The 26852-nt window shown below is 46.1% G+C and overlaps 2 protein-coding genes across 3 annotated transcripts in view; one reads left to right on the top strand and one right to left on the bottom strand.

Annotated features, from left to right (window-relative positions):
• The window catches only part of GPALPP1 (GPALPP motifs containing 1), a 71384-nt gene extending 52156 nt beyond the window's left edge, over nucleotides 1–19228 (bottom strand). The window contains exon 1 of the mRNA XM_077297359.1: nucleotides 19096–19228. Coding sequence (XP_077153474.1) covers nucleotides 19096–19171 — 76 coding nt within the window. The 5' untranslated portion in view covers nucleotides 19172–19228. The remainder of the gene's footprint in view (nucleotides 1–19095) is intronic.
• A 261-nt stretch (nucleotides 19229–19489) lies between these two features.
• Nucleotides 19490–26852, top strand: part of NUFIP1 (nuclear FMR1 interacting protein 1) — a 72081-nt gene continuing 64718 nt past the window's right edge. Inside the window, exons 1-3 of one of the 2 annotated variants that reach the window (XM_077297358.1) lie at nucleotides 19490–19850; nucleotides 24171–24244; nucleotides 25935–26039. In XM_077297358.1, coding sequence (XP_077153473.1) covers nucleotides 19616–19850; nucleotides 24171–24244; nucleotides 25935–26039 — 414 coding nt within the window. In that variant the 5' untranslated portion in view covers nucleotides 19490–19615. Of the gene's footprint in view, nucleotides 19851–24170; nucleotides 24245–25931; nucleotides 26040–26852 lie in introns of both variants that reach the window. The other variant, XM_077297357.1, reaches the window with a different exon arrangement.

The following is a 26852-nucleotide window of genomic DNA, read 5'->3' as shown; positions in this document are numbered from 1 at the left end:
TAAGCGGTTCGCTAGGTCCGTCACCATTGGTACTGTACAGCCTAACTTTCTTTTGTCCGTTACTCTGATTTGCTCTTTGTCGTCCTACTCTGTTATGGCATTTGTGGACTCAGGCGCTGCCCTGAATTTGATGGACTTAGAGTTTGCCAGGCGCTGTGGGTTTTTCTTGGAGCCCTTGCAGTATCCTATTCCATTAAGGGGAATTGATGCTACGCCTTTGGCCAAGAATAAGCCTCAGTACTGGACTCAGTTGACCATGTGCATGGCTCCTGCACATCAGGAAGATGTTCGCTTTTTGGTGTTGCATAATTTGCATGATGTGGTCGTTTTGGGTTTGCCATGGCTACAGGTCCATAATCCAGTATTGGATTGGAAATCAATGTCTGTGTCCAGTTGGGGTTGTCAAGGGGTACATGGTGACGTTCCGTTGTTGTCAATTTCTCCTTCAACTCCTTCTGAAGTCCCTGAGTTTTTGTCGGATTACCGAGATGTATTCGATGAGCCCAAATCCAGTGCCCTACCTCCTCATAGGGATTGTGATTGTGCTATTAATTTGATTCCTGGTAGTAAATTTCCTAAGGGACGGCTTTTCAATTTATCTGTGCCGGAACACGCCGCTATGCGGAGTTATATAAAGGAGTCCTTGGAGAAAGGGCATATTCGCCCGTCGTCGTCACCGTTGGGAGCAGGGTTCTTTTTTGCGGCCAAGAAGGATGGTTCTCTGAGACCTTGTATAGATTACCGCCTTCTCAATAAAATCACGGTCAAATTTCAGTACCCTTTGCCTCTACTGTCTGATTTGTTTGCTCAGATTAAGGGGGCTAGTTGGTTCACCAAGAAAGATCTTCGAGGGGCGTATAATCTGGTGCGTATTAAACAGGGCGATGAATGGAAAACGGCATTTAATACGCCCGAGGGCCATTTTGAGAACCTGGTGATGCCATTCGGGCTTTCTAATGCTCCATCTGTGTTTCAGTCCTTTATGCATGACATCTTCCGAAAGTATTTGGATAGATTCATTATTGTATATTTGGATGATATTTTGGTCTTTTCGGATGATTGGAAGCAGGTCAGAATGGTGTTCCAGGTTCTTCGTGCTAATTCTTTGTTTGTGAAGGGGTCTAAATGTCTCTTCGGAGTTCAGAAGGTTTCCTTTTTGGGCTTCATTTTTTCCCCTTCTACTATCGAGATGGATCCTGTTAAAGTTCAGGCCATTTATGATTGGACTCAGCCTACATCTGTGAAGAGCCTTCAGAAATTCTTGGGCTTTGCTAATTCTTACCGTCGCTTCATCGCTAATTTTTCTAGTGTTGTTAAACCGTTGACTGATTTGACCAAGAAAGGTGCTGATGTAGTGAATTGGTCCTCTGCGGCCGTTGAGGCTTTTCGGGAGTTGAAACGTCATTTCTCTTCGGCCCCTGTGTTGTGTCAGCCAGATGTTTCGCTCCCTTTTCAGGTCGAGGTTGATGCTTCTGAGATTGGAGCAGGGGCTGTTTTGTCTCAAAGATCTTCTGATGGCTCTGTGATGAAGCCATGTGCTTTCTTTTCTAGAAAGTTTTCGCCTGCTGAGCGTAATTATGTTGGCAATCGGGAGTTGTTGGCTATGAAGTGGGCGTTCGAGGAGTGGCGACATTGGCTTGAGGGAGCCAAGCATCGCGTAGTGGTCTTAACGGATCACAAAAATCTGACTTATCTCGAGTCTGCTAAGCGGTTGAATCCTAGACAGGCTCGATGGTCGCTGTTTTTCTCCCGTTTCAATTTTGTGGTTTCATACCTTCCGGGTTCTAAGAATGTGAAGGCCGATGCCCTTTCAAGGAGTTTTGTGCCTGATTCCCCGGGAGTTCCTGAGCCGGCTGGTATTCTCCAAGAGGGGGTAATTCTGTCTGCCATCTCACCTGATTTGCGGCGGGCGCTGCAGGAGTTTCAGGCTGATAGACCTGACCGTTGTCCAGCAGAAAAACTGTTTGTCCCTGATAGATGGACTAGTAGAGTTATCTCTGAGGTTCATTGTTCGGTGTTGGCTGGTCATCCTGGGATTTTTGGTACCAGAGATTTGGTGGCTAGGTCCTTTTGGTGGCCTTCCTTGTCACGGGATGTGCGTTCTTTTGTGCAGTCTTGTGGGACTTGTGCTCGGGCCAAGCCCTGCTGTTCTCGTGCCAGTGGGTTACTTTTGCCCTTGCCAGTCCCGAAAAGGCCTTGGACGCATGTTTCCACGGATTTTATTTCAGATCTCCCTGTCTCTCAAATGATGTCGGTCATCTGGGTGGTTTGTGATCGCTTCTCTAAGATGGTCCATTTGGTACCCTTGCCTAAATTACCTTCCTCCTCTGATTTGGTTCCACTATTTTTCCAGCATGTGGTTCGTTTGCATGGCATTCCGGAGAACATCGTGTCGGACAGAGGTTCCCAGTTTGTTTCAAGGTTTTGGCGGTCCTTTTGTGCTGAGATGGGCATTGATTTGTCTTTCTCTTCGGCTTTCCATCCTCAGACAAATGGCCAAACCGAACGAACTAATCAGACTTTGGAGACCTATCTGAGATGCTTTGTTTCTGCTGATCAGGATGATTGGGTGACCTTCTTGCCATTGGCTGAGTTCGCCCTTAATAATCGGGCCAGTTTGGCTACCTTGGTTTCACCTTTTTTTTGTAATTCTGGTTTTCATCCTCGTTTTTCTTCAGGGCAGGTTGAGCCTTCGGACTGTCCTGGTGTGGATTCTGTGGTGGACAGGTTACAGCAAATTTGGACTCATGTGGTGGACAATTTGACATTGTCCCAGGAGAAGGCTCAACGTTTCGCCAACCGCCGTCGCTGTGTTGGTCCCCGACTTCGTGTTGGGGATTTGGTTTGGTTGTCGTCTCGTCATGTCCCTATGAAGGTTTCTTCTCCTAAGTTTAAGCCTCGTTTCATTGGTCCTTATAAGATTTCTGAAATTCTCAATCCTGTGTCGTTTCGTTTGGCCCTTCCAGCTTCTTTTGCCATCCATAATGTGTTCCATAGGTCGTTGTTGCGGAGATATGTGGCGCCTATGGTTCCCTCCGTTGACCCTCCTGCTCCGGTGTTGGTCGAGGGGGAGTTGGAGTATGTGGTGGAGAAGATTTTGGATTCTCGTATTTCGAGATGGAAACGTCAGTACCTGGTCAAATGGAAGGGCTATGGTCAGGAGGATAATTCCTGGGTTTTTGCCTCCGATGTCCATGCGGCCGAGTTGGTTCGTGCCTTTCATTTGGCTCGTCCTGATCGGCCTGGGGGCTCTGGTGAGGGTTCGGTGACCCCTCCTCAGGGGGGGGGGGTACTGTTGTGAATTCCGTTCTTGAACTCCCTCCTGTGGTCATGAATGATACTTCGGCGAGTTCTGTCCGTGGACTCCCTCTGGTGGCTGTGAGTGGAACTGCTGGTTCTGAGGTTGCTTCCTCAGCTGCCCTCGTTTGCGGCTGGGTTGGTTTCTCTATTTAACTCCACTCAGATCGTTACTCCATGCCAGCTGTCAATGTATTAGCACTGGTTCAGATCTCTCTCAGATCTTTCTGATGACCTGTATACTCCAGCAGAAGCTAAGTCCCTGCTAGTTCATTTGTTGTTCATTGTGTACTGAATATATTTCTTAGTACTTGCTAAGTTCTAGTCCAGCGTGCTAACATGATATTGCCTTGCTAGCTGGAAGCTCTGGGTTGCAGAGTGGCACCTCCGCACCGTGAGTCGGTGCGGGGGTCTTTTTGCACACTCTGCGTGGCTTTTTGTAGTTTTTTGTGCTGACCGCATAGATCCCTTTCCTATCCTCAGTCTATCTAGTAAGTCTGGCCTCCTTTGCTGAAACCTGTTTCATCCCTGTGTTTGTGACTCTCCTCTTAACTCACAGTTAATATATGTGGGGGGCTGCCTTTACCTTTGGGGAATTTTCTCTGAGGCAAGGTAAGGCTTATTTTCCTATCTTTAGGGGTAGTTAGCTCTTAGGCTGTGAGGAGGCGTCTAGGGAGAGTTAGGTACGCTCCACAGCTATTTCTAGTGTGTGTGTTATAGGATTAGGATTTGCGGTCAGCAGAGTTCCCACTTCCCAGAGCTCGTCCTGTCTTCTAGTTTAACCATCAGGTCATTCCAGGTGCACCTAACCACCAGGTCCATAACAGGGAAAATTAACTTTATTCCACCGCAGCATTCTGGTTTCAGTCACGAGGGCGGCGCCGGTTTAGGCCCTGAACGATATTAGCTCTGCATTCTAGCCAGCTGTCAGTCAGGGCCGGGGGAGCGGTTACAGCGGCCGCTCTGTATACTCAAAGCAATGACTGAACCTGGAACGCTGCATGGGGAATAAAGGTCATATTCTACCAGCAGCGTGTGGCTAAGTGCCAGCGCCAGGCAGGTTAGTAACGGTATTACTCTCTTCACCGCCTTAGGATTTTCCTTTTTCCCTCCCCTTCTTCCCAGAGCCATAGCTTTTTTATTTTTCTGTCAATATGGCCATGTGAGGGCTTGTTTTTTGCAGGACAAGTTGTACTTTTGAATGAGAATTGGTTTTACCATAGAGTGTGCTGGAAAAAGGGAAAAATAATTCAAGTGTGGTGAAATTTAAAAAAAAAAGTACAATTCCACAATCGTTTTTTTGTTTTTACAATGTTCATCAAATTCTAAACCTGACCTGCCATTATGATTCTCCAGGTCATTACGAGTTCAGAGACACCAAACATGTATAGTTTTTTTTTTATTTAACTGGTAAAAAAAAATGAAAATTTGTACGAAAAAAAGAAAGAAAGAAAAAAAAAAAAAAGAAGGCGCCCTTTTCCGAGACCCGTAGCATCTCCACTTTTCGGGGTCTAGGGCAGGGTGAGGGCTTACTTTTTGTGTGCCGAGCTGATGTGTTTATTGATGCCATTTTGGTGTAGAGAAGATGTTTTGCTAGTCTGTGATTGCAGTGATGCGGCGACCAGGGGCTGGTTGGCAATTTTCAGCCTGGGGGGCAATCACAAGGCAGTGGCCCTCGAGTTGCGGTGGCCCTCCTTTTCCCTGCTTATATCTGGCCACTGCATTAAAGTAGCAGAGATAACAGGCTTTAAAAACAGGCTGGTACACAGATATGGGAACTGAACGGAGCTTGCTGCATAGATATGGGAGCAGAATCGAGCTTAGGCTACTTTCACACTTGCGTTTGCAGTCGCTGCGGAGGGCTGTGGACTTCCTCCGTGAAGCCCCGCCCCCCGCCGCTAGCTCCGCCTATTTCTGCATGCAGCTGGCATGCGGCCTGTGTACTTATATTTAACATTAGGTACGCAGGTCGTGCGGCTGTATGCAGATGCTGCCGCATGCGTCGTTTTGACGATGCGGAGACCAGCGTAGGACGCAGCTCGTAGCAATTTTTTTTTTTCCGCATCGTCAAAACGACGCATGCAGCAGCATCTGCATACAGCTGCACGACCTGTGTACCTAATGTTAAATATAGGTACACAGGCCGCATGCCGGCCGCATGCAGAAATAGGTGGAGCTAGCGGCGGGGGGCGGGGCTTCATGGAGGAAGTCCACAGCCCTCCGCAGCGGCTCCAAACCCAAGTGTGAAAGTAGCCTTACTCCAGAGATATGGGAACAGAACGGAGCTTACTACAGAGATATGTGAGCAGAACAGAGCTTACTACAGAAATATGGAAGCAGAAAAGAGCTTATTATAGGGATATGGGAGCAGAACCGAACTTACTAGATTCAGAGATATGGGAGCCGAACCGAGCTTACTGCAAAGATATGGGAGCAGAACCAAGCTTACTACAGAGATATGGGAGCAGAACCGAGCTAACAACAAGAATATGGGAGCAGAACCAAGCTTACTGCAGAGATATGGGAGCAGAACGGGGCTTACTACAGAGATGAGATATGTCAGCAGAAAAGAGCTTACTACAGAGATAAGGGAGCAGAACCAAGCATACTACAGAGATAGGGGAACAGAACTGAGCTTACTACAGAGATATGGGAGCAGAAACGAGCTTACTACAGAGATAAGGAAGCAGAAACGATCTTACTACAGAGATATGGGAACAGAACCAAGCTTACTACAGAGATATGGGAGCAGAACCAAGCTTAGTGCTGAGAAATGGGAGCAGAACCGAGCTTACTGCAGAGATGTGGGAACATAATCGACCTTACTACAGAGATATGGGAGCAGAACCAAACTTACTACAGAGATATGGGAGCAGAACCTAGCATACTACAGAGATAAGGGAGCAGAACTGAGCTTACTAGAGAGATAAGGGAGCAGAACCGAGCTTACTACAGAGATATGGGAGCAGAACCGAGCTTACTGCAGAGATATGGGAGCAGAACCGAGCTTACTACAGAGATAAGGGAGCAGAACCGAGCTTACTACAGAGATAAGGGAGCAGAACCGAGCTTACTACAGAGATAAGGGAGCAGAACCGAGCTTACTACAGAGATATGGGAGCAGAACCGAGCTTAATGCAGAGATATGGGAGCAGAACCGAGCTTACTACAGAGATAAGGGAGCAGAACCGAGCTTACTACAGAGATAAGGGAGCAGAACCGAGCTTACTACAGAGATAAGGGAGCAGAACCAAGCTTACTACAGAGATATGGGAGCAGAACCGAGCTTACTGCAGAGATATGGGAGCAGAACCGAGCTTACTACAGAGATAAGGGAGCAGAACCGAGCTTACTACAGAGATAAGGGAGCAGAACCGAGCTTAATAAGTCTACTACATGGAACCAAGTCTGCTACATAGAAACTGGAGCAGAACTGAGATTACGACATACATACAGTACCATAATCTAGATTACTACATTGATAGAGTACCAGAACCAAGCTTACTGCTTAGATATGGTGCCATAACGGAGCTTACTTACAAACATACACGCAACAATACAGCTATACAGTGCCTAGTACTATCTCCACTACACAGAGAATACATAATATTGTAATATCACCATTACCTCTACATGAAACTACATTCTATACAAAGACCAATGATGCCACCATACACTCCCTGACAGAAGTTATGTCGCTTATCCATGTTATGTAAATAAAAGCTTATAACCTGATGTTAAATTCATCCATTGGTTGTATAAGTTATTCTTTTGAAAGCTGGAACCCTCCAAAATGTGATTTAGGTTAAGAAAATAAATGATCAAAGCAGAAATATTGATCAGTTAATGGACACAGAATGGTCAGATTTTGGCAAGACAAAATTTGTGTTGCCCACAGACAAATAATTAACTTAAAATACAAATATATGTATATATGGTACTGGAGGAAGGTGAGTTGAAATGCTCCCTTCATTTTGGTACTGGTGCTGTGTGGCGGCCATTGTTGCTGTGGCTTTGTGCTGGTGGGGCGGCGCGGTCTGGAGTCTTGGGGACTCAGTCTCGCAGCATGGGTGCTGTGGGGCAACAGGCCGTCCGCCCTGCTGGTGCTTGGCCGCTGCGGCGGTGGTCGCCGCACGGCTCCGCTCCGTTAGGGCGTTAGGACCCACTACGAGGTTTGCCGTGAAGGGGCAGTGGGCTTCATACAGTCTGATCAGAATGTTAAACTGAAAACCTCATGTTCAGTATTTAAATTTTTGCCTAGCGGCTTTAGATCAACGTATGATTTTGGGATGTGCGGTTCATGCTCTTTTTTTTTTCTTTTTGCACATAACAAATATATGTTGCATAACATTGGTGAATGAAGTTGTGGTGCTCATCTAGATTCTCTGGTTTTGTCTTCCAAGCTTCCTCTTTCATCCTTCCCCAAACATGCTCAATGATGTTCATGTCTGGTGACTGATATAAGAAAAGAAACACTGGCGCACTACTAATAGTATACTGTCGGTTGGAGGGGTGCAACAAGAGTGGTAGCGTAGATAGCACAAAAATGGATAGAGAGGACCACTCCAAAAGAGAGCACACCGCTATATAATTATATATAAAGAGGCAAAACTTTTATTGATACAAAAATATAAAAACACTTAAAAAATACATGTATACAACAACATCCCCAGTGCTGCTGCCAAAATACAAAAGGTCATGATATATATAGTAAAGATACAAAGATAATATGCATAGTCATAATGAAAAAACGACCTAGAATATAGAAAATACCATAAACACACACCCCGGGAAGGTATAGAACCGATGGGCAATAACCACCGATAAGACCAACCATGAAGCAACACTCCCTAAGGCAAATATACCAGAAATACCTGTATGCAGATGCAAGATTACACTGTCAGTGGTCACAAGACAGCAGCATAGAGGACCACAAAGAGAGGTAAGTATTGCAACAGAGGCCACAAGGCACATGAAACAGGGAGTGCTGGATGAAAATTTGTGCCTAAATCCACTACCGCATCCTCGAGAAGGTAAGAATCAGCGGAATAAACATATAACACAGCTGAAATAGAGGTGCTGCAGCCGGGGGAAGGTAAGGTCAGGCAGAGAGCAGCCTGTCTGGTGACTGGACTGGCCAGTCCTTGAGCACCTTGATCTTTTTTGCCTGGAGGAACTTTGTTGTAGAGATGGATGTATGAGATGGAGCACCATCCTGCTGCAGAATTTGACCTCTTTTATGATTTGGAATATAAGCGGTAGCTAATACTTCTTGATATTTTAGGCTATTGATATTGCCTTCCACCTTGCAAATGTTTCGCACACCCCCATACTGAATGTAACCCCAGACCATGATCTTTCAACCACCAAATTTAACTGTCTTCTGGGTGTATTTTGGATCCATACGGGCTCCAGTAGGTCTCCTGCAGTGTTTGTGGCAGCTGTGGTGTAATTCTACTGAAGAGAAATCCATCTTCTGCCACTTTTCCAGCGTCCATCTATTTAGCAGGCTGTGGGAGTTTGCAAATGCCACACGGTTTTTTATTTGCCTTTTGTTTAGTGCTGGCTTCTGGGCACTGATTCGACCATGGAGGCCATTTTGAGACAGAATCCTACAAACTGTTCTAGTTGACACAGGTAAAGGTTTAGGTGTGCACTCAGCCTTAATATGGTGAGGTGCTTGTGTAACGGACCAATGGCCCAGAATAACAGTAAAAGTTAAATTCACTGCACTCTCTCTAGGTTTCTTATGCAAAGTCTGGTATAAATTTATTATACATAAACTGGGAGCGTAACAGAATATTACAGCATCTGTGATTTTTTATATACAACGTTTCGGCTCAACCAGAGCCTTTGTCACGTAATCGCTTGTTCCAGCTAAGATAGTGATATACAGAGAAGGTGGAAAGTCCCAGCGGTGCAATATAAGCTCTATTGTAATCTAAATGTCCGCCTATGGAAGATCCTGTCCAGTAGTGTGTAACTGCAGTGTCTGTTATGACAAGCGGCGCTCCCGCGCCTTGCTAACTATCGGCGTGTCACGTGCGGTGAATTTAACTTTTACTAGTTGACACAGGGACTTGAGGTGACCAGACCTGTTGGAGCCCTGCTGCTGTGGAAGAGGGGCTTGCTTTGGATTTTCTAACCAACAAACATTCCTCCTGAGCAGTTGTGTTGCGGGGTCTGCCGGACCTGGGCTTGTCAAACACATCTCCAGTCTCTTAAAATCTTTTTTTTAATTCTTTGTACTTGACGCTGAGACACATTAAAGGTGCCCGCCACCTCTGCAGTGGATCTGGTCTTCAGCCTCTTGACAATCCAGGCTTTGGTCGCAGGGTGGATTTTTGGCATGTTGTCAAGAGCTCAAGTTGCAGTTCAAGTGAAGGTCTGGGGTGCTAGGTTTCTTTTTATACACACACACTAAATAACCGATCATTTACTGAGCACAGGTAAGGATGTAAACTAGGATTGGGTGCATTATATGATCAGGCGACAAAACTTTTGTCTTGCTAAAATCTGACCATTCTGTGTCCATTAACTGATCAATATTTCTGCATTGATGTCAATTTATTTTCTTAACGTAAACCACATTTTGGAAGGTTTCAGCTTTCAAAATATTAATTTATACAACCAATGGATGAATTTAACATCAGGTTATAAGCTTTTATTTACATAACATGGATAAGCGACATTACTTCTGTCAGGGAGTGTACAACTTTTACTACTAGTATACTACAATACTGATCATTAATTTTAAAAAAAGCACAACACTAAGTGCCATTGTATACAGGAACTCTGTATTTACGGTCAGTGTAAAGATACTACAGTGATCACTGGTGACATTATACACAGGAGATCTGTATAAGGTGTCAGTGTACAGGTAATACAGTGATCACCACTGCCAGTGACATACACAGGAGCTTTGTATATAGTATACAGAGTATAGTGTCAGTGTACAGGTAATACACTGACTCACTAGTGATGTCTCTAGCTGAAGTCCTTCATATTTGCTTTTCATTTTCATCCAGCACAGACTGCCATCACTTCTTCCAGTTAGCACTCGTCTCTGCATAAAATAACACAGTTGCCTAGAGCACGGCTTCCAGACCACATTCCCCACTTTTTCCCTTTCTTCTACACCATGTTCCAAATTATTATGCAAATTATATTTTTCTCGGATTTTCCTAAAAGGTCGGTGCAAATGACAGTCAGTCTAATAAAAATCATCACCCGTTGGAGTATATATCGAATTTTATTGGAGAAACCTCCCAATGATAACAGTATAATCTACAAAATGAAGAAAAACTCAAAATGCACTGTTCCAAATTATTAGGCACAGTAGAATTTCTAAACATTTGATCTGTTTTAAAGAACTGAAAATGCTCATTTGTGGAATTTGCAGCATTAGGAGGTCACATTCACTGAACAAAAAAGCTATTTAACTCCAAAACATCCTAACAGGCCAAGTCACATGTTACCATAGGAACCCTTCTTTGTTATCACCTTCACAATTCTCGCCTCCATTGAACTTGTGAGTTTTTGGAGAGTTTCTGCATGTATTTCTTTGCATGAAGTCAGAATAGCCTCCCAGAGCTGCTGTTTTGATGTGAACTGCCTCCCACCCTCATAGATCTTTTGCTTGATGATACTCCAAAGGTTCTCTATAGGGTTGAGGTCAGGGGAAGATGGTGGCAATACCATGAGTTTATCTCCTTTTATGCCCATAGCAGCCAATGACTCAGAGATATTCTTTGCAGCAAGAGATGGTGCATTGACATGCTTGAAGATGATTTTGCTCCTGAAGGTACAATTCTGATTTTTATACCATGGAAGAAAGTTGTCAGTCAGAAACTCTATATACTTTGCCGAGGTCATTTTCACACCTTCAGGTACCTTAAAGGGCCCTTCCAGCTGTTTCCCCATGATTCCAGTCCAAAACATTACTCCTCCATCTCCTTGCTGACGTTGCAGCCTTGTTGGAACATGGTGGCCATCCACCAACAATCCACTACTCCATCCATCTGGACCACCCAGGGTTGCTCGACACTCATCAGTAAACAAGACTGTTTGGAAATCAGTCTTCATGCATGTCTGGGCCCACTGCAACCGTTTCTGCTTGTGAACACTCTTTAGGGGTGGCCGAATAGTAGGTTTATGCACCACAGCAAGCCTTTGAAGGATCGTACACCTTGAGGTTCGAGGGACTCCAGAGGCACCAGCAGCTTCAAATAACTGTTTGCTGCTTTGTAATGGTATTTTGGCAGCTGCTCTCTTTATCCAATGAATTTGTCTGGCAGAAACCTTCCTCATTATGTTTTTATCTGCATGAACTCTGTCTGTGCTCTGTTTCAGTCGCAAATCTCTTCACAGTATGATGATCACTCTTAAGTTTTCGTGAAATATCTAATGTTTTCATGCTTTTGACCAAAGCATTGCACTATTTAATGCTTTTCAGCAGCAGAGAGATCCTTTTTATTTCCCATATTGCTTGAAACCTGTGGTCTGCTTTATAATGTGGAACATCATTTTTAAGTAGTTTTTCTTTAATTAGAATCACCTGGAAAACTAACGATCACATGTGTTTAAGATTGATTTCAGTGATCCATTGAGCTCTGAGACACAATACCATCCACAAGTTTATTTGAAAAACAAAACAATTAAATCTTTATGACACTTAAATTCAATTTGCATAATAATTTGGAACATGGTGTACACTAGACATCTGAATACAGAGGTGCACCCACAAACAATATATAATTGGTTATTATGCAACCTCATAGATTGTAAGCTTGCGAGCAGGGCCCTCATTCCTTTTGGTATCTGTTTATCTATGTGTTTATTGTTATGCTTAATGTCCATTGTCTGTACAAGTCCCCTCTAAAGTGTTGGCACTATAGAAATAAAATTATCATAATTATTATTATTATTATTAACCGACCATTCCAAATATACATTATAATCCACCACTGTGCACCCACTAACTATAAATAGCCACTTTCCCCATTTAATATATAAATTAATTAGCACCTGTACTCTTTCCCCCAATTCATTACCAGTCACTTCATCCTCAGTGCCCCCCACTATGTACCTACCACTTTAACCCTAACCCCGATTCATTATAGTTACATGCCCCTCCCGCCCAAATTCATTGTCATGTCTTTCTCTCTCACCCTCTATTCATTATCAACTGCTCTACCCCACATTCAATACATCATTTACTCCCCCACCCTTAAAATTCATTATTTGTTCTTCCCCTAGATCATCATTTGCTCTCCCCACCCCCTCTTCAATTGATCATTTGCTCTCCCCACCCCCACCTTCAATTAAATTGCTGTCCCCTGTCCCTCACACTGAATTTATCATTTTGCAGTTCCCCCACTTAAATTTGAAGTCCCCTTACTTCATTCATTGCAGTCCCCTATCACCCCCTCACTTCATCTGCAGTGCCCCTTCATCATTTGCAGCCCCCTATCCCCCTTCCATTTCATCATGAGCAGTCCCCCATCAGACACACTTCATCATGTGCAGTCCCGCAGTCCCCTTCTCCCACTTCATCATGTGCAGTCCCCTTACCCCCCACTTCATCATGTGCTGTCCCCTTACCCCCCACTTCATCATGTTCAGTCACCCTTACCCCCCACTTCATGTGCAGTCCATCTTACACTCCACTTTATCATATGCAGTCCCCATTACTCCCCACTTCATGTGCAGATCACCTTACCCCCACTTCATCATGTGCAGTCCCCTTTAACCCCCAATTCATCAGGTGCAGTCCCCCTTACCCCCACTTCATCATGTGCAGTCCCCCTTACCCCCACTTCATGTGCAGCCCCACTCCCCCTTCATCATGCGCAATCCCCCTTACCCCCACATCATCATGTGCTGCCCCATTCCATCATGTACAGCCCCACTCTCCCCACTTCATTATGTGCAGTCTCCTTTATCCACTAAACTATCATGTGCAGCCCCACTCCCCCTTCATCATGTGCAGTCCCACTCCATCATGTACAGCCCCACTCAACCTTCATCATGTGCAGCCCCACTTACCTCCTCACTCCATCATGTGCAGTCTCCTTTAACCCCCAAATTCCATCATGTGCAGCCTCCTTACACCCCCCACTTCATAACTTGCAGTTACACACCATTAAATTTATTTTATAAAGAAAACAAAAAAGTTCTTCATACTTACCTCACCAGTCGCTCCCCTGCAGTGCCTCTCTGCTTCTAGCATCCGGGTCATGTCGGCGTGTGCGTGAGGACGCCATCGCGCATGCCCAACACCTAACCTGGAAGTATAGAGAACATGAAGGGAGCAGTAGCTGCGCAGCCGTCAAGGTGACAGCCAAGCAAAGCTCCTGGCCCCAGCGCAGACGTGTGCGCTAACTGTGATGCGGCTGTGTCTGCTGCCAGCCGCGTCACAGTACAGCAGACATGGCTGCGCACAATTTGCTGTGTGGCTGTAGCCACCACCAGGCAGCCGGCTCTGAACAACTGCTGGGGGAGCGGCCCGGGGGGCATTTGCCTCTTTGCCACCTGGGCCAGTCAGCCCCTGGCGGCGACCAAAAAAACCCGTAATTCTGGTGTTTTGATTTTTCTTTTCTCGTTACGACGTTTACAGATTGGGTTAATTCTTTTTATATTTTGATAAATCGGGAGATTCTGATCAGCTGTCATGTGCCGGAAAAGATGTGGGCTCAACGCCGGAACCGGCATCAAAGAGAGGGAGGCTACCTATGACGTACCTATACGTCATAGGTCGTAAATGGGTAAACCTGTAGATTAACCCCACATCTGCAGGTTAATAGTGGTTAATAGCGTTTTTTTCTGGTGACAGGTTACCTTTAAGTAAAAGTAACAATGCATATAAAGAACATAGGATACTTAGTTGACACCATTTTTGATTAAAAAAAAAAAAGGAAAAAGAGTGTAGCAACCTTCCCGCCAGCCTCAAGGTGTACCCAAATCGGGATGTTGCGGTGGGATGGCTTTTATGCTTTTTTTCTTATTAATCAAAAACGGTGTTTAACAAGTACCCTATGTTCTTTATATACACTATTATGGTCCATATACGGACTGTGACATACGCTTGTGTGGCCTTAAGTTCTGTACTGCCCCTATCTCGTGTCAGATGAATATGCAGAGTATTCTGCTGTTAATATAACATATGTAAAGTGATGAATAATTATTAATCCTACATAAATAGGAATATTCAGTATGTAAGCACAGATGCTTGCGGCCTTTCTACCATACCTACATAGGTCCAGCAGCTGGCCGGCCATGCATCCTTATAAGATGCCCAAGGATGAGTGCCCAATTACAGGAGGTAGCCTCTGGTTAGACTCCACTCTGTGATATGCCTCCAGCAGCTTGTGAATACCGCAGGGACACTTCACATTCTGGCACAGCTAATGCAGCTTTTTCTCTTAATAATATGTGATGTGTCTGGAACATTGCCCAAGAACATCTGCTGTAATTGTCAGTGGATACCTAGCGCCAGCTTCCATAAACGAGATAATTATATAACGCTATAGACAGAGTATAAAAAAACATTTCCAGATAGCAGCATATAGAAAACTTATGAATGAAGAGAATGTATTACCTACATAATATAGCAGATTTAGAGTCTGGTACTGATACAGAATATTTTTTTTTACTGTAGATTTTTTTATTCTATTTTTTTTTTTTTTTTGCCCAAGCTGATGGGGACAGTCGTCTTGCCCGATTGTGTTAACCCTTTCAGAGATAAGTGTTGTCGACCAAAGAAAGCAACAGTCTGGACTGTTCACTGAATTCTATGGGAACATATCTGACATGAAATAGCATAAAAATTATAAATCAGCCTTTTTTTTCGACAGAAAAAGGGACCAGTTTTCATACTCTAGAAATACAAGTCAGCCTATAGGTGAACAGGTGAACGTACTGTTGATGACTGTGGTACAGCATACAATGTTTGGGATAGTTAGTACAGGATGAAGGGGACTAAAAATGGAGAGGCTGCCAGATGCTACAAACGATTCGACTACAAATCAGGTCAATGACAAGCGGATACATCCACTTGGGACGAGATTGCTGGAAGTCCAACTGCCTGATGCCTCAGCGATCACCTGTTAACAGTGTTGAGAAGATTTTCCCCAAAAAATTGTTTGGCAATCCCCGTATGTGTTGTGACTGTCTATGGACTCGAACATAATACATGAGCACTCCCGAGACACTGGGATAACACCCGAGTATCCTCTGATAGGGTATCCAAGCTTGTTCGCTCATCACTGGTACCCACGCTGTAATTCTAAATTCAAATCTACGGCCGCAAAATCTGCGCTGGTCATGATCATCATCTTGGATACGGAGGTAGGGATAAAAAATCTCACAGAATCTTATCAATCAGCTACACATCAAATCTCCTTATGTGGAGACAGAACAATATGACCAGGGAGAAGCCAGTCAGGGACCACACTATAGTCACCAATGGCTCTTCAAGCTCCGTTTTCTCTAAAATGCTTTAGTGTTTCAGGGTAAAACGTACCTGGCTGAGATCGTACATCCAGGCTCTGACTCATGCTGCCTGTAGTTTTGTACAGCACTTATCTATAGCCAAGTTCCCTTTAAAGGCCCAACTAATCCACCGCTCTCCTCTGCTTCTCTGCTCTACAAATCCCTTCATTGCCTTCCAACTCCCCAATGTACCCAGTTCAAATCACAAACACCGACCTACAAAGCCGTCCTTAATCTGTCCCCTCCATATATCTCCAAACTAATATTCAAATATCTACCCACATGTAATCTCGGGTCCTCCCTAGACCTCCTCACCCAATCGTCTCCAAGACTCCTCCTGAATATCTCCCATCCTCTGGAATTCTGTGCCCCAACACGTCCGATTATCCACCACATTCAGATCCTTCAAACAGAACCTGAAAACCCATCTCTTCAGGAAAGCCTACAGCCTGCAAGGACCCCGCTGCCTCCTCACCACTACCGGAGCCGACACAACCCCCCAACCTATTGTCTCATTTCCCCAATATCCTGTAAGCCCACCAGGGCAGGGTCCTCTCCCTTCTGTACCAGTCTGTCATTGTAATTTACACCTGTATTTTGTATGTAACCCCTTCTCATGTACAGCATCATGGAATCAATTATGCTCCAAAAATACACAATAATAAAAGGCTGATCTTTAATGTACAGGAATGTCAGCCTGGCATCCCGCTTATAGTCCACAATGAAAAATGAATCATCCCCTATATATCAATCATATATCTATCTGCACGCATCATTAACTCTCGGAAGCTGCTCAAATCTGTCTATAGATCTGCCTTCAAATTACACTTTCTGCCTCTAAAAGTCTATGGAGAAGTCCCTGCAAGATCCAGGGCAAATAGTGGCCAGAAACAGTGTTATTCCTCACACAACAATGTTGGCCATACCTCCCAACCATCCCGGATTCAGCGGGACTGTCCCAATTTTGACAGTCAGCTCCGCGATCCCAGGCGGGACATTAGTTGTCCCGCACTGGTTGGGAGGTGTGTATATCACCCGGTCAGCTCCCTGAGCCCCTGCATCCGCAGAGCAACATATTGGCTGCTCTGTGCGCACAGGACCTGTGATGAAGTCACAGGATGGGAGGAGTCAGGGGGTCACATGATCGGGAGGACCTCCGTGTACAGGACTCTGCTGGTTGTCATGGCGCTGGAGGAAGGTAAGCGTATGTGTGAGGTCAGGAGGTGTTTACAGTGTGGATGTAGCATAGCCGTGTGTGTACCTGGTGTATGGATCGGAGCAGCGTGTCAAAGGTGTATGGAGCAGAGTTGTGTGTGTAAGATGTGTACGGAGCGGAGCCACGTGTGTACGAGATGTACAGAGCAGAGCCACGTGTGTACGAGGTGTGCGGAGCAGAGCCATGTGTGTACGAGGTATACGGAGTGGAGCAGTGTGTGCAATGTGTATGGAGCGGAGCCGTGTGTGTACGAGATGTATGGAGAGGAGCCGTGTGTGTATGAGGTGTACGGAGCGGAGCTGTGTGTGTACGAGGTGTACGGAGCGGAGCCGCATGTGCAAGGTGTATGGAGCACAGTCGTGTGTGTACGAGGTGTATGGAGCGGAGCCATGTGTGTACGAGGTGTATGGAGTAGAGCCATGTGTGTACAAGATGTATGGAGAGGCGCCGTGTGTGTATGAGGTGTACGGAGCAGAGCCGTGTGTGTATAACGTGTATGGAGCGGAGCCGTGTGTGTATGGAGTGGAGCCGTGTGTGTACGAGGTGTACGGAGCGGAGCCGTGTGTGTACGAGGTGTAAGGAGCGGAGCCGCATGTGCAAGGTGTATGGAGCGGAGTCGTGTGTGTAAGAGGTGTATGGAGCAGAGTCGCATGTGTACGAGGTGTACGGAGCGGACGCTGGCTGTGTCGGATCGGAGCAGATATTGCTCCTCGCTCTGACACTGACTGGCACAGGAGACACGGAGGTCTTTATCAGTGGCGTATCACAGCTGCAGCGACGTGAGCAGTCAGCGGTGCAGCTGGATGACACCATTCAGCGCCGTGGGAGTGGAAGCTGCCGGCTGCTGCGAGGAAGCGCGGTGAAAGGTGTGTGTGTGTAGTGATGGAGAAGGCAATGATGGGGGTGGGGTAACCATGTGTGGCCATTATACTGCACCCAGCATTGTGTAGGGCCATTATACTGTATGGAGCATCGTGAGGGGCCATTATACTGTACCCAGCATTATGTGTGGCCATTATACTGTACCCAGCACCGTGTGGGGCCATTATACTGTACAAAGCATCATGTGGGGCCATTATACTGTATGGACCATCACGTGGGGCAAGTATACTGTACGCAGCATCATGTGGGGCCATTATACAGTATGGAGCATAATGTGGCCATTATACAGTATGGAGCACTCTGTGGCCATTATACAGTATGGAGCATCATGTGGAGCCATTATACAGTATGGAGCATCATGTGTGGCCATTATACAGTATGGGGCACTGTGTGGCCAATATACAGTATGGAGCATCATGTGGCCATTATACTGTACGGAGCATCACGTGGGGCCAGTACACTGTACACAGCATCACGTGGGGCCAGTACACTGTACGCAGCATCATTTGGGGCCATTATACAGTATGGAGCGTCATGTGTGGCCATTATACAGTATGGAGCGTCATGTGTGGCCATTATACAGTATGGAGCGTCATGTGTGGCCATTATACAGTATGGAGCGTCATGTGTGGCCATTATACAGCATGGAGCGTCATGTGTGGCCATTATACAGTATGGAGCGTCATGTGTGGCCATTATACGGTATGGAGCGTCATATGTGGCGATTATACGGTATGGAGCGTCATGTGTGGCCATTATACAGTATGGAGCGTCATGTGTGGCCATTATACAGTATGGAATGTCATGTGTGGCCATTATACAGTATGGAATGTCATGTGTGGCCATATTTTTTTTGTTTATAATTATTGTTTACGAAACATTGTGATCAGAAGTGCTGAAGTGCAAAAAAAAGCTACCAGGCTTTGGGAGATGAGACTGGCAGGCTCCCCTACACTAACACAGGAGCACAGCTATGATCACCAGTGCTCCCCAAAATAGGGCTCTGCAGCTGTGAAACTACAACTCCCATCGTGCCATGGGTCTGTGACTGTCAGAGTATGGTGGGAATTGGAACTGCTCAGCAGCTGGAGAACCACAGGTCGGAGAAGTCCCACACCAGCCCCCTCCCCCATGCCGGGGACCCTTGGGTGAGAGAGACCGCAGAGTGCGCCGACACCTCTGGGTGCTCAGCAATGCTCTCTGTATACCTTCTCCGTCATCATCTTCATCGTTACCGCCGCAGAATCCAGGAGGCAGAGCCGGACCGATCAGATCCCGGGACATCTTGAACGGAGGAGAGCTTAGCGTGACGTCACTACATTGCGCTAGCACTTCCGCCCTATAGTAGGTCGCAGCCAGCACTATGACCCGTATGATGATGAGGGATTGTTCCTGGCCAGCTCACCGGTCTCATCTTTCCATACGGAGACTACACGGTGTTCTCGGGACAGACAAAAGGCAAATATAGGCCAAAAACTGAGAGTCGGTCGCTTTCGAAATGACGTTTGCGTTCCAAAGACGATCACGTGACACAGGCTATGCGCGTACTCCGCCATATTTGATTCGGGCTTCCCATCTCTCTCTTCTTACACGCTGTATAACCGTACTTCACGTTTCCACCACATCTCGTGTATGAGCGGCCGCATGTGCAGAGCGAGGAGGCCGGCGGCCTGTATTGGCCTCACCCGCTGACGTCCGGACGAATTCTTTCCCGTGTGCTGACCCTATATGTCCCCCGGAAGTGAGCGCCACATGCACGCCGTTATGGAGCAGCATGCAGCTTACCCTCCGCCGGTGCTCCGGCCACCGGCGTTCTCCGCTATCGCCAATCCCGGGCACACGGGACTCTGGCCCCCGCCGCCGAGCAGCGGGCATCATGGGCTGTGGACGACAGGGGCGCCGCCTGCCCCCTGGTATGGAGGATGGCACCAGTGGGGAGCCCAGCACGGAGCGCAGCACGCAGGTGGGTGCTCTACTGCTCGCACCGGGCGGGCACAGATCTACCTGTCTGTGGGTGCAGGACACTGCTTGTACCCGCCTCAGTGGTGCCCAGAGCCCGCCAGCAGGTAGTACACCCCCTCATCCCCACGTGTACCTGCTGTCTGTCTGCACAGAGCCTGACATAGGGGGCACCGTACCTGCTCTCCGGTGGGAGGCCACGGGCAGTGTTTGGTCCGTACTTTACCTCACTATCTGTAAGCCAAAACCAGGAGCGGGTGATTCTTTTTCTCTGATGGTTTCTCTGCTGATTTTGGCTTACAGATCGGTGTGTTGTGTATAGAATACATCATGTATAACTTTTGCTGTTTATTGGCGCACTAGCATTAATCTAATCTCATCCAGTTTCTTTGAATATGTTGTATGGACCCTTTCCCCCAGAATTACTTTTGCTTCGGTTCTTGCCCCTACTTCTACTAGGTGACTATTTTGCTGATCTACTTGTTCCTCCGGACATAACCTTCCTTCAGCAGAGATGTCTGTGGGCCGCGTTCTAGAGATTATTGATGGGCAAGCGTGCTCTGATGACATCTTATCCAAGCATGCTGGGCGTTCTCCGACCATCTGGGCAGCGCGCTCGTGTATTCTGTTCGAGTCCCTGCCGCTGCATGACTGAATACATGCGGGGATTCACTAACAGACAACCTCCACGCGCTCAGTCTGTCTAACAGCCCTAAATGATGCAGCCGCAGGGACTAGAACATAATATAATATCAATATATAATATACGAGCGCGCCCAGATGGTCAGATGACGCCTGAGTGGACTCGGATAAGCCCATTGCCTTTAACCTGATGTGCTGACTGTGTATTGGGGGCCATCTTTCAAAATGGCTTCAGAGGAAAGGATAGCAGGTATTGATCTCTCAGCTTTTCCAATGCCATAGCTCGGTCACTAGGAGTAACTGCTCCAGAGTTCATTGTGACTCCCCCCTACCTCAGGCCTCCCATGACCCCGGCTCTAGAATGTAGATGCTCAGCCCCTTGTGTCGTACAGGGCCATGATTCTGGGGTACTGGCATTCTGCTCATGCTACGTTTTTAGGCTAAGTTTACACTTTGTGTTCTTGCTGCATTTTTTTTCTGTAGCAAACCCTGCACTCTTGACCAAAAAGAAGTGGTGTCAATAACGCATGTTTTGGTGCATTTTTCAATATCTCAAAGTTCAGCTTTGCTTCCACCCCAGAATCATGTACACAGGTCATCAATACAAGACATGTTCTTGAAAAAATACCCATACAAATATTTCAGCTGGGGGAGGTGAATTGGTCTGGAATAATGTGCCTCAGACCCTGGCAGTGCATGGAGTTTGTAGGACACTGTTTAGCTTTCACACTTTGGTCTGCCATTGAGTCGCGCACCCATTGTGCTATCTCAGCCTTCAGCCAGACACAGGCATTGTTTAATTTCACCTTTGTTGGTCAGTGTTTACTTTCTACGCATCACTAATTTAATGTAAAGTACTAATCCAATCTGGCATCCCAGGTGAGCAAGACAAGATTGTAAAGGCCCAGTCTCACATAGCGAGATCGCTGCTAAGTCACAAGTTTCGTGACGCAACAGCGACCTCAGTAGCGATCTCGCTATGTGTGACACGTACCAGCGATCAGGCCCCTGCTGTGAGATCGCTGGTCGTGTCGGAATGGCCTGGACCTTTTTTTGGTCGTTGAGGTCCCGCTGACATCGCTGAATCGGTGTGTGTGACACCGATCCAGCGATGTCTTCACTGGTAACCAGGGTAAACATCGGGTTACTAAGCGCAGGGCCGCGCTTAGTAACCTGATGTTTACCCTGGTTACCAAAAAAAACAAACAGTACATACTCACCATCTGATGTCTGTCAGGTCCCTTGCCGTCTGCTTCCTGCTCTGACTGAGCGCCGCAAAGTGAAAGTGAAAGTACAGCACAGCGGTGACGTCACTGCTGTGCTGTGCTCTCACTGTACGGCGGCACTCAGTCAGAGCAGGAAGCAGACGGCAAGGGACCTGACGGACATCAGATGGTGAGTATGTACGGTTTGTTTTTTTTGGTAACCAGGGTAAATATCGGGTTACTAAGCGCGGCCCTGCGCTTAGTAACCCGATGTTTACCCTGGTTACCTGGGTGCTGCAGGGGGACTTCGGCATCGTTGAAGACAGTTTCAACGATGCCGAAGTCGTTCCCCTGATCGTTGGTCGCTGGAGAGAGCTGTCTGTGTGACAGCTCCCCAGCGACCACACAGCGACTTACCAACGATCACGGCCAGGTCGTATCGCTGGTCGTGATCGTTGGTAAATCGCTATGTGTGCCGGGGCCTTAACCTGGAAAACCCACAAAATAATAAATGGCTGTCATATACTGCTGTGCTTGCTCTTTTTTCTTTTTGTCAGCATTTTTTTTTAACATCCATTGCTTTCAATGGGTAAAAAAACAGTGCATGTCACTTCTTTCAGTATGTCCAAAAAACATGCAAAGCACAAAATACTGATGACAAAAAACAAATATGTGCATGAGATTTCTGAAATATTATAGGCTTTGCTCATACTGTAAAATGCTGCTGAAAATTAGAATAAAAAGGCATAAAAAAATGCCTAGTGTGAACTTAGCCATAGGCAAAACAATGTGTGGCCATAGTCTTGGGGTTACTGCAACGCCATCAGTTTGTGTAGAGGGGCCTGAATTGTTGAGACAAATTGCCCAATTGTGTATAAAATATAGTCCTGTTACTGCAGAGCAGAGAGACCTGGTGTGTGATAAGTTACTATAACTGCACCAATCATATGTGACTATTACTGTAAGGCTGCTGGAACTACAGATGAGAACAATGGAGGCTGCTCAAGAAGCTCTGTCTCACGTCTGTACCTCCATGGTCTGAGCTCCATCCTGATACTAGATGGGCAGAATATTGTACGGGGGCAGTTGGCCAATATTGTATGGGGGCAGTTAGATCTTTTTTCCCCCCACAGACAGCAGTGGAAAGTACAAAAGGCTTCTCTGTGGCTTCTGGTTGTAACCACGGATGTCTGCTTGACAAATTGCTTGGGGGTATTATGTTAAGGTACCTTCACACTAAGCGACGCTGCAGCGATACAGACAACGATGCCGATCGCTGCAGCGTCGCTGTTTGGTCGCTGGAGAGCTGTCACACAGACAGCTATCCAGCGACCAACGATGCCGAGGTCCCCAGGTAACCAGGGTAAACATCGGGTTGCTAAGCGCAGGGCCGCGCTTAGTAACCCGATGTTTACCCTGGTTACCAGTGTAAAATGTAAAAAAAAAAAAAAAAAACACTACATACTTATATTTGCGTCCCCCGGCGTCCGCTTCCTGCACTGACTGTGAGCGCCGGCCCTAACAGCAGAGCGGTGACGTCACCGCTGTGCTGTGCTTTCACTTTACGGCCGGCGCTCAGTCAGTGCAGGAAGCGGACGCCGGGGGACGCGAAGGTGAGTATGTATTGTTTGTTTTTTTACATTTTACACTGGTAACCAGGGTAAACATCGGGTTACTAAGCGCGGCCCTGCGCTTAGTAACCCGATATTTACCCTGGTTACCATTGTAAAACATCGCTGGTATCGTTGCTTTTGCTGTCAAACACAACGATACACGGCGATCTGACGACCAAATAAAGTTCTGAACTTTAATCAACGACCAGCGATATCACAGCAGGATCCTGATCGCTGCTGCGTGTCAAGCTCAACGATATCGCTATCCAGGACGCTGCAACGTCACGGATCGCTAGCGATATCGTTTAGTGTGACGGTACCTTTACAAGTGTCCTCAGAGCCTAAAAATCAATGGGAAGTTTCTAAGCCCATTGGCTTAGTAAGATTAGAACATAAATTAGTACGTATTCCTTGTCTTCAATCCTAAAACATTTCCTCCAAAACAATAAGATGAGTTTTGTTTGTGCTTGTGATGGCGCTCTAGGTGCAGGATGATTAGTGGTGCGTTATGTATCCCCGATAGGTGATCGCCGATGCTCCACATGCCTCTCTGCTCATTTCTAATGCTATACCGTACGTGTGTATTGGTATAGGTTGGAATATACTCTATTACACGACGCTTGCTGTTGTGCTGATAACCTTTGGGTAGTATCTGCGACAATCCTGGATTACAATGGCGTTAAAATATCTGAATGAGTCTAATGAGAAAGGTCATGTCGCTCATAACACTTAATTCCAGGCTTCCTTTTGCAATGAGGAAAGGTTTTTGTTACTATGGAGACTGGAGCGCGGCGCCGGTGATGACTGTATTGTTGCCGTCGGACATCTAATATTACATAATACCATTCTTACTTCCAATTTCAGGGGCGCCTTGGCATTATGGCCAGAGTCAGCATGTGCAGGATGGAAATGGTTGCCATGGGAACAGAGGAGACAAGGTGTAGTATACTGTATAACCCTTGTGTGCCAGCATGTTATTTTAATATCATTAATTAAGATTGCAACACTTCCGTTATAACTTTTTTTTTCATAGTCGTCTTGCGTTGTGCACACTAGGAGAAAATAAAGGTTTATGTTTTGATATCAAGAGCTCAGCTAAAACTACATATAAGTGGTCCTCAACCCCTTCTACCTTCAGGGCCACAGACAGCTGAGAGGTGGTCGCGAGCCATATCCAGAGCCCCCTAACGAGTGATATATAGCTCCTATCACACAGTAGGGACACTCGAAGCCCCCATTTATGGTATGTAATCAGAGCTTCACCAAAACCACACTGAGACCTTTTGGCGGTCTACTTATATCTGAGCAGGGCCGGACTGGCCATTGGGCAATTCTGGCAAATGCCAAAAGGGCCTGTCTGGTCATGGGCTGCCTTGTCTGCTACGTTGTTAGCAGAGTCAGTGTTCTTAAGACCCCCATACTGTTAAGTGTTGTGATGGAGCACAAAGTCGCTGACTCCGTCACTTACCCCTGCAGGCCACAGTTTCATTAGAAATATTGGTCTTGTAGTAAATCTTGCTTTCCTCCATCCACGATAATGTTAGTATTATATCCCATCTGGTGCTTGGAAACAGGACAACATGGGCCTGTGTGATTGCAAATGCCAGGGCTGAATTTTAGTCCCAGTCTGTACCTGTACCTGAGGGTTCCTGCGTCAAGCACTCCCACCACACTGTCACATCCAGCCTCAAGTGCTCTTCTGATGGGCGATATCATCCTGTCTCCTGCTTACCATGCTCAATTTCTCTTCCTTCCTACGCCCACTATGTTGGCATCCAAATCTACTTTTCTGTGGGGTCTACTCAAAGAAGTCATCATCTGGAGACCTGCTTTTCAAAACTGTTCACTAGACCCGGTACTAATGCACCAGACAGTAACGAGCCACACATCATGGACCCCACCCTCCACATGTGGCTCCCAACCATCAGGTTGGGGGTCCCCTGATTTATGTTAAAATTTAGTCCATTACAGTTGAGCTCTGGGACCAAAGGATAGTGTTACCTATTTTATGCACTAATGGCTGTTTACGTATCGACACACCCATAGTGCAGCAATCTTCAAATTCAGAATACACCTCCTCTGTTCTTCCAGTGGGTCCCTGCTGATCTTTGTCGGACCAGATCTGGAAGTAGAGACTACTGTAAATCATTCCTGAAGATCTTTCTTCTTAGCCATGCTGGTGCATCCATCTATAATGTGGGGGGGAAGCAAAAAGTCAAACTACAAATAAGGTCTTCAGTGATGGTCACATCCTCTCCATCTATTATATTGTTACCGTATCAGGCTTCAGTAATAAGGAGTAATATTTATTGCACCCCCATCCATGTAGATCACTTCATTTGCTCAACATCTTCAGTAAAATGTACGAGGTATTCGATGTCTAACAATTAGCCCTGTTCCAGCAGAAAAAAGTTAAATGCCGGCTCAGTGGTTACTAATTTATTTAAGTCTGTATACTGAGAATTAGACAGTGTAATCACTTACCTGCTTTGCTGTCCTGTCACACGAAGAAAAACCCTTTCCAGTTTTCATAGAGCCAAATATTCTTTTAACTTTAAATTTCTCTATGCATAGATAATGGTTAATTAGTTAAGCTAGATGGTTGATATTTTCTGAATTTCTTAGAAGAAGAAGAGGAGAAAAGAACCTGTATACGCGCATTACTGTGACACCTGCGATCGAGGCTTTAAGAACCAGGAAAAGTATGAGGAACACATTTCGCAACACATTAAGGTACAATCATGATACCAATATTTAATTCAATAATTTTCTGTAAGTAGGTGGTGTACTGTTGCATATCTGCACAGGGTGAGCTATATCTTAGCCTACCATTCAGCTGATTGTTGCAGGTCCTATTTCTGTGACCCCCTTGGCCAACAGTTATTATAGCCAAGGTATGCTGCATGTGATTATACCTCTCCTCCGCAGGTATAATCACAATCAAAATGTCCTCTATGGGCATAACTTATCTACTAGTGACGAGGGAACGTGCTCGGATAAGGTGTTTTATGAGCATGCTCGGGTGCTAACCAAGTGACTTCGCCGTGCTCAAAAATATGTTCGAGTACCCGCGCCTAAATGTCTCACACCTGTTCAACAGCCGCAAAATATCCAGGGGCTTCCTTTTTGGTCGACAATCCCTGCGTTGTCTCTTTCGAACAGCTGCAAGATATGTAGCCGCAGGGGCGCAAACATTTTTTGAGTACGCCAAAGTCACTGAGCACACAAGCGTGCTGGTTAAGACCTTATCAGAGGACGTTCGCTCATCACTATTATCTACCCTTCTTGGGTAGATGTAATTACACTTTTGGAGAGTTTCTGTGCACCCAGTCTGTTTCTCATATTTAGTGTGTCTGTTTATTTGAGCGCCAATACCTTTTCAGCAAAGCACCAATGCAAATCATTTCTTCCTTTAAAACCAAGCTAAGACGGATGACATTTTTTTTCCACTCCCCATTTTGCTGCAATATTTAAAATACTGTGTAAGTAATTAACTTATAGATTTATGATGTGCGGTTTACTGTAGAAGTGCAATAGGATTACTGA

The sequence above is a fragment of the Ranitomeya variabilis genome, chromosome 3 (genome assembly GCF_051348905.1).
Source record: "Ranitomeya variabilis isolate aRanVar5 chromosome 3, aRanVar5.hap1, whole genome shotgun sequence".
Classification (NCBI taxonomy): domain Eukaryota; kingdom Metazoa; phylum Chordata; class Amphibia; order Anura; family Dendrobatidae; genus Ranitomeya; species Ranitomeya variabilis.
This window is presented reverse-complemented; position numbering and strand designations above follow the sequence as displayed.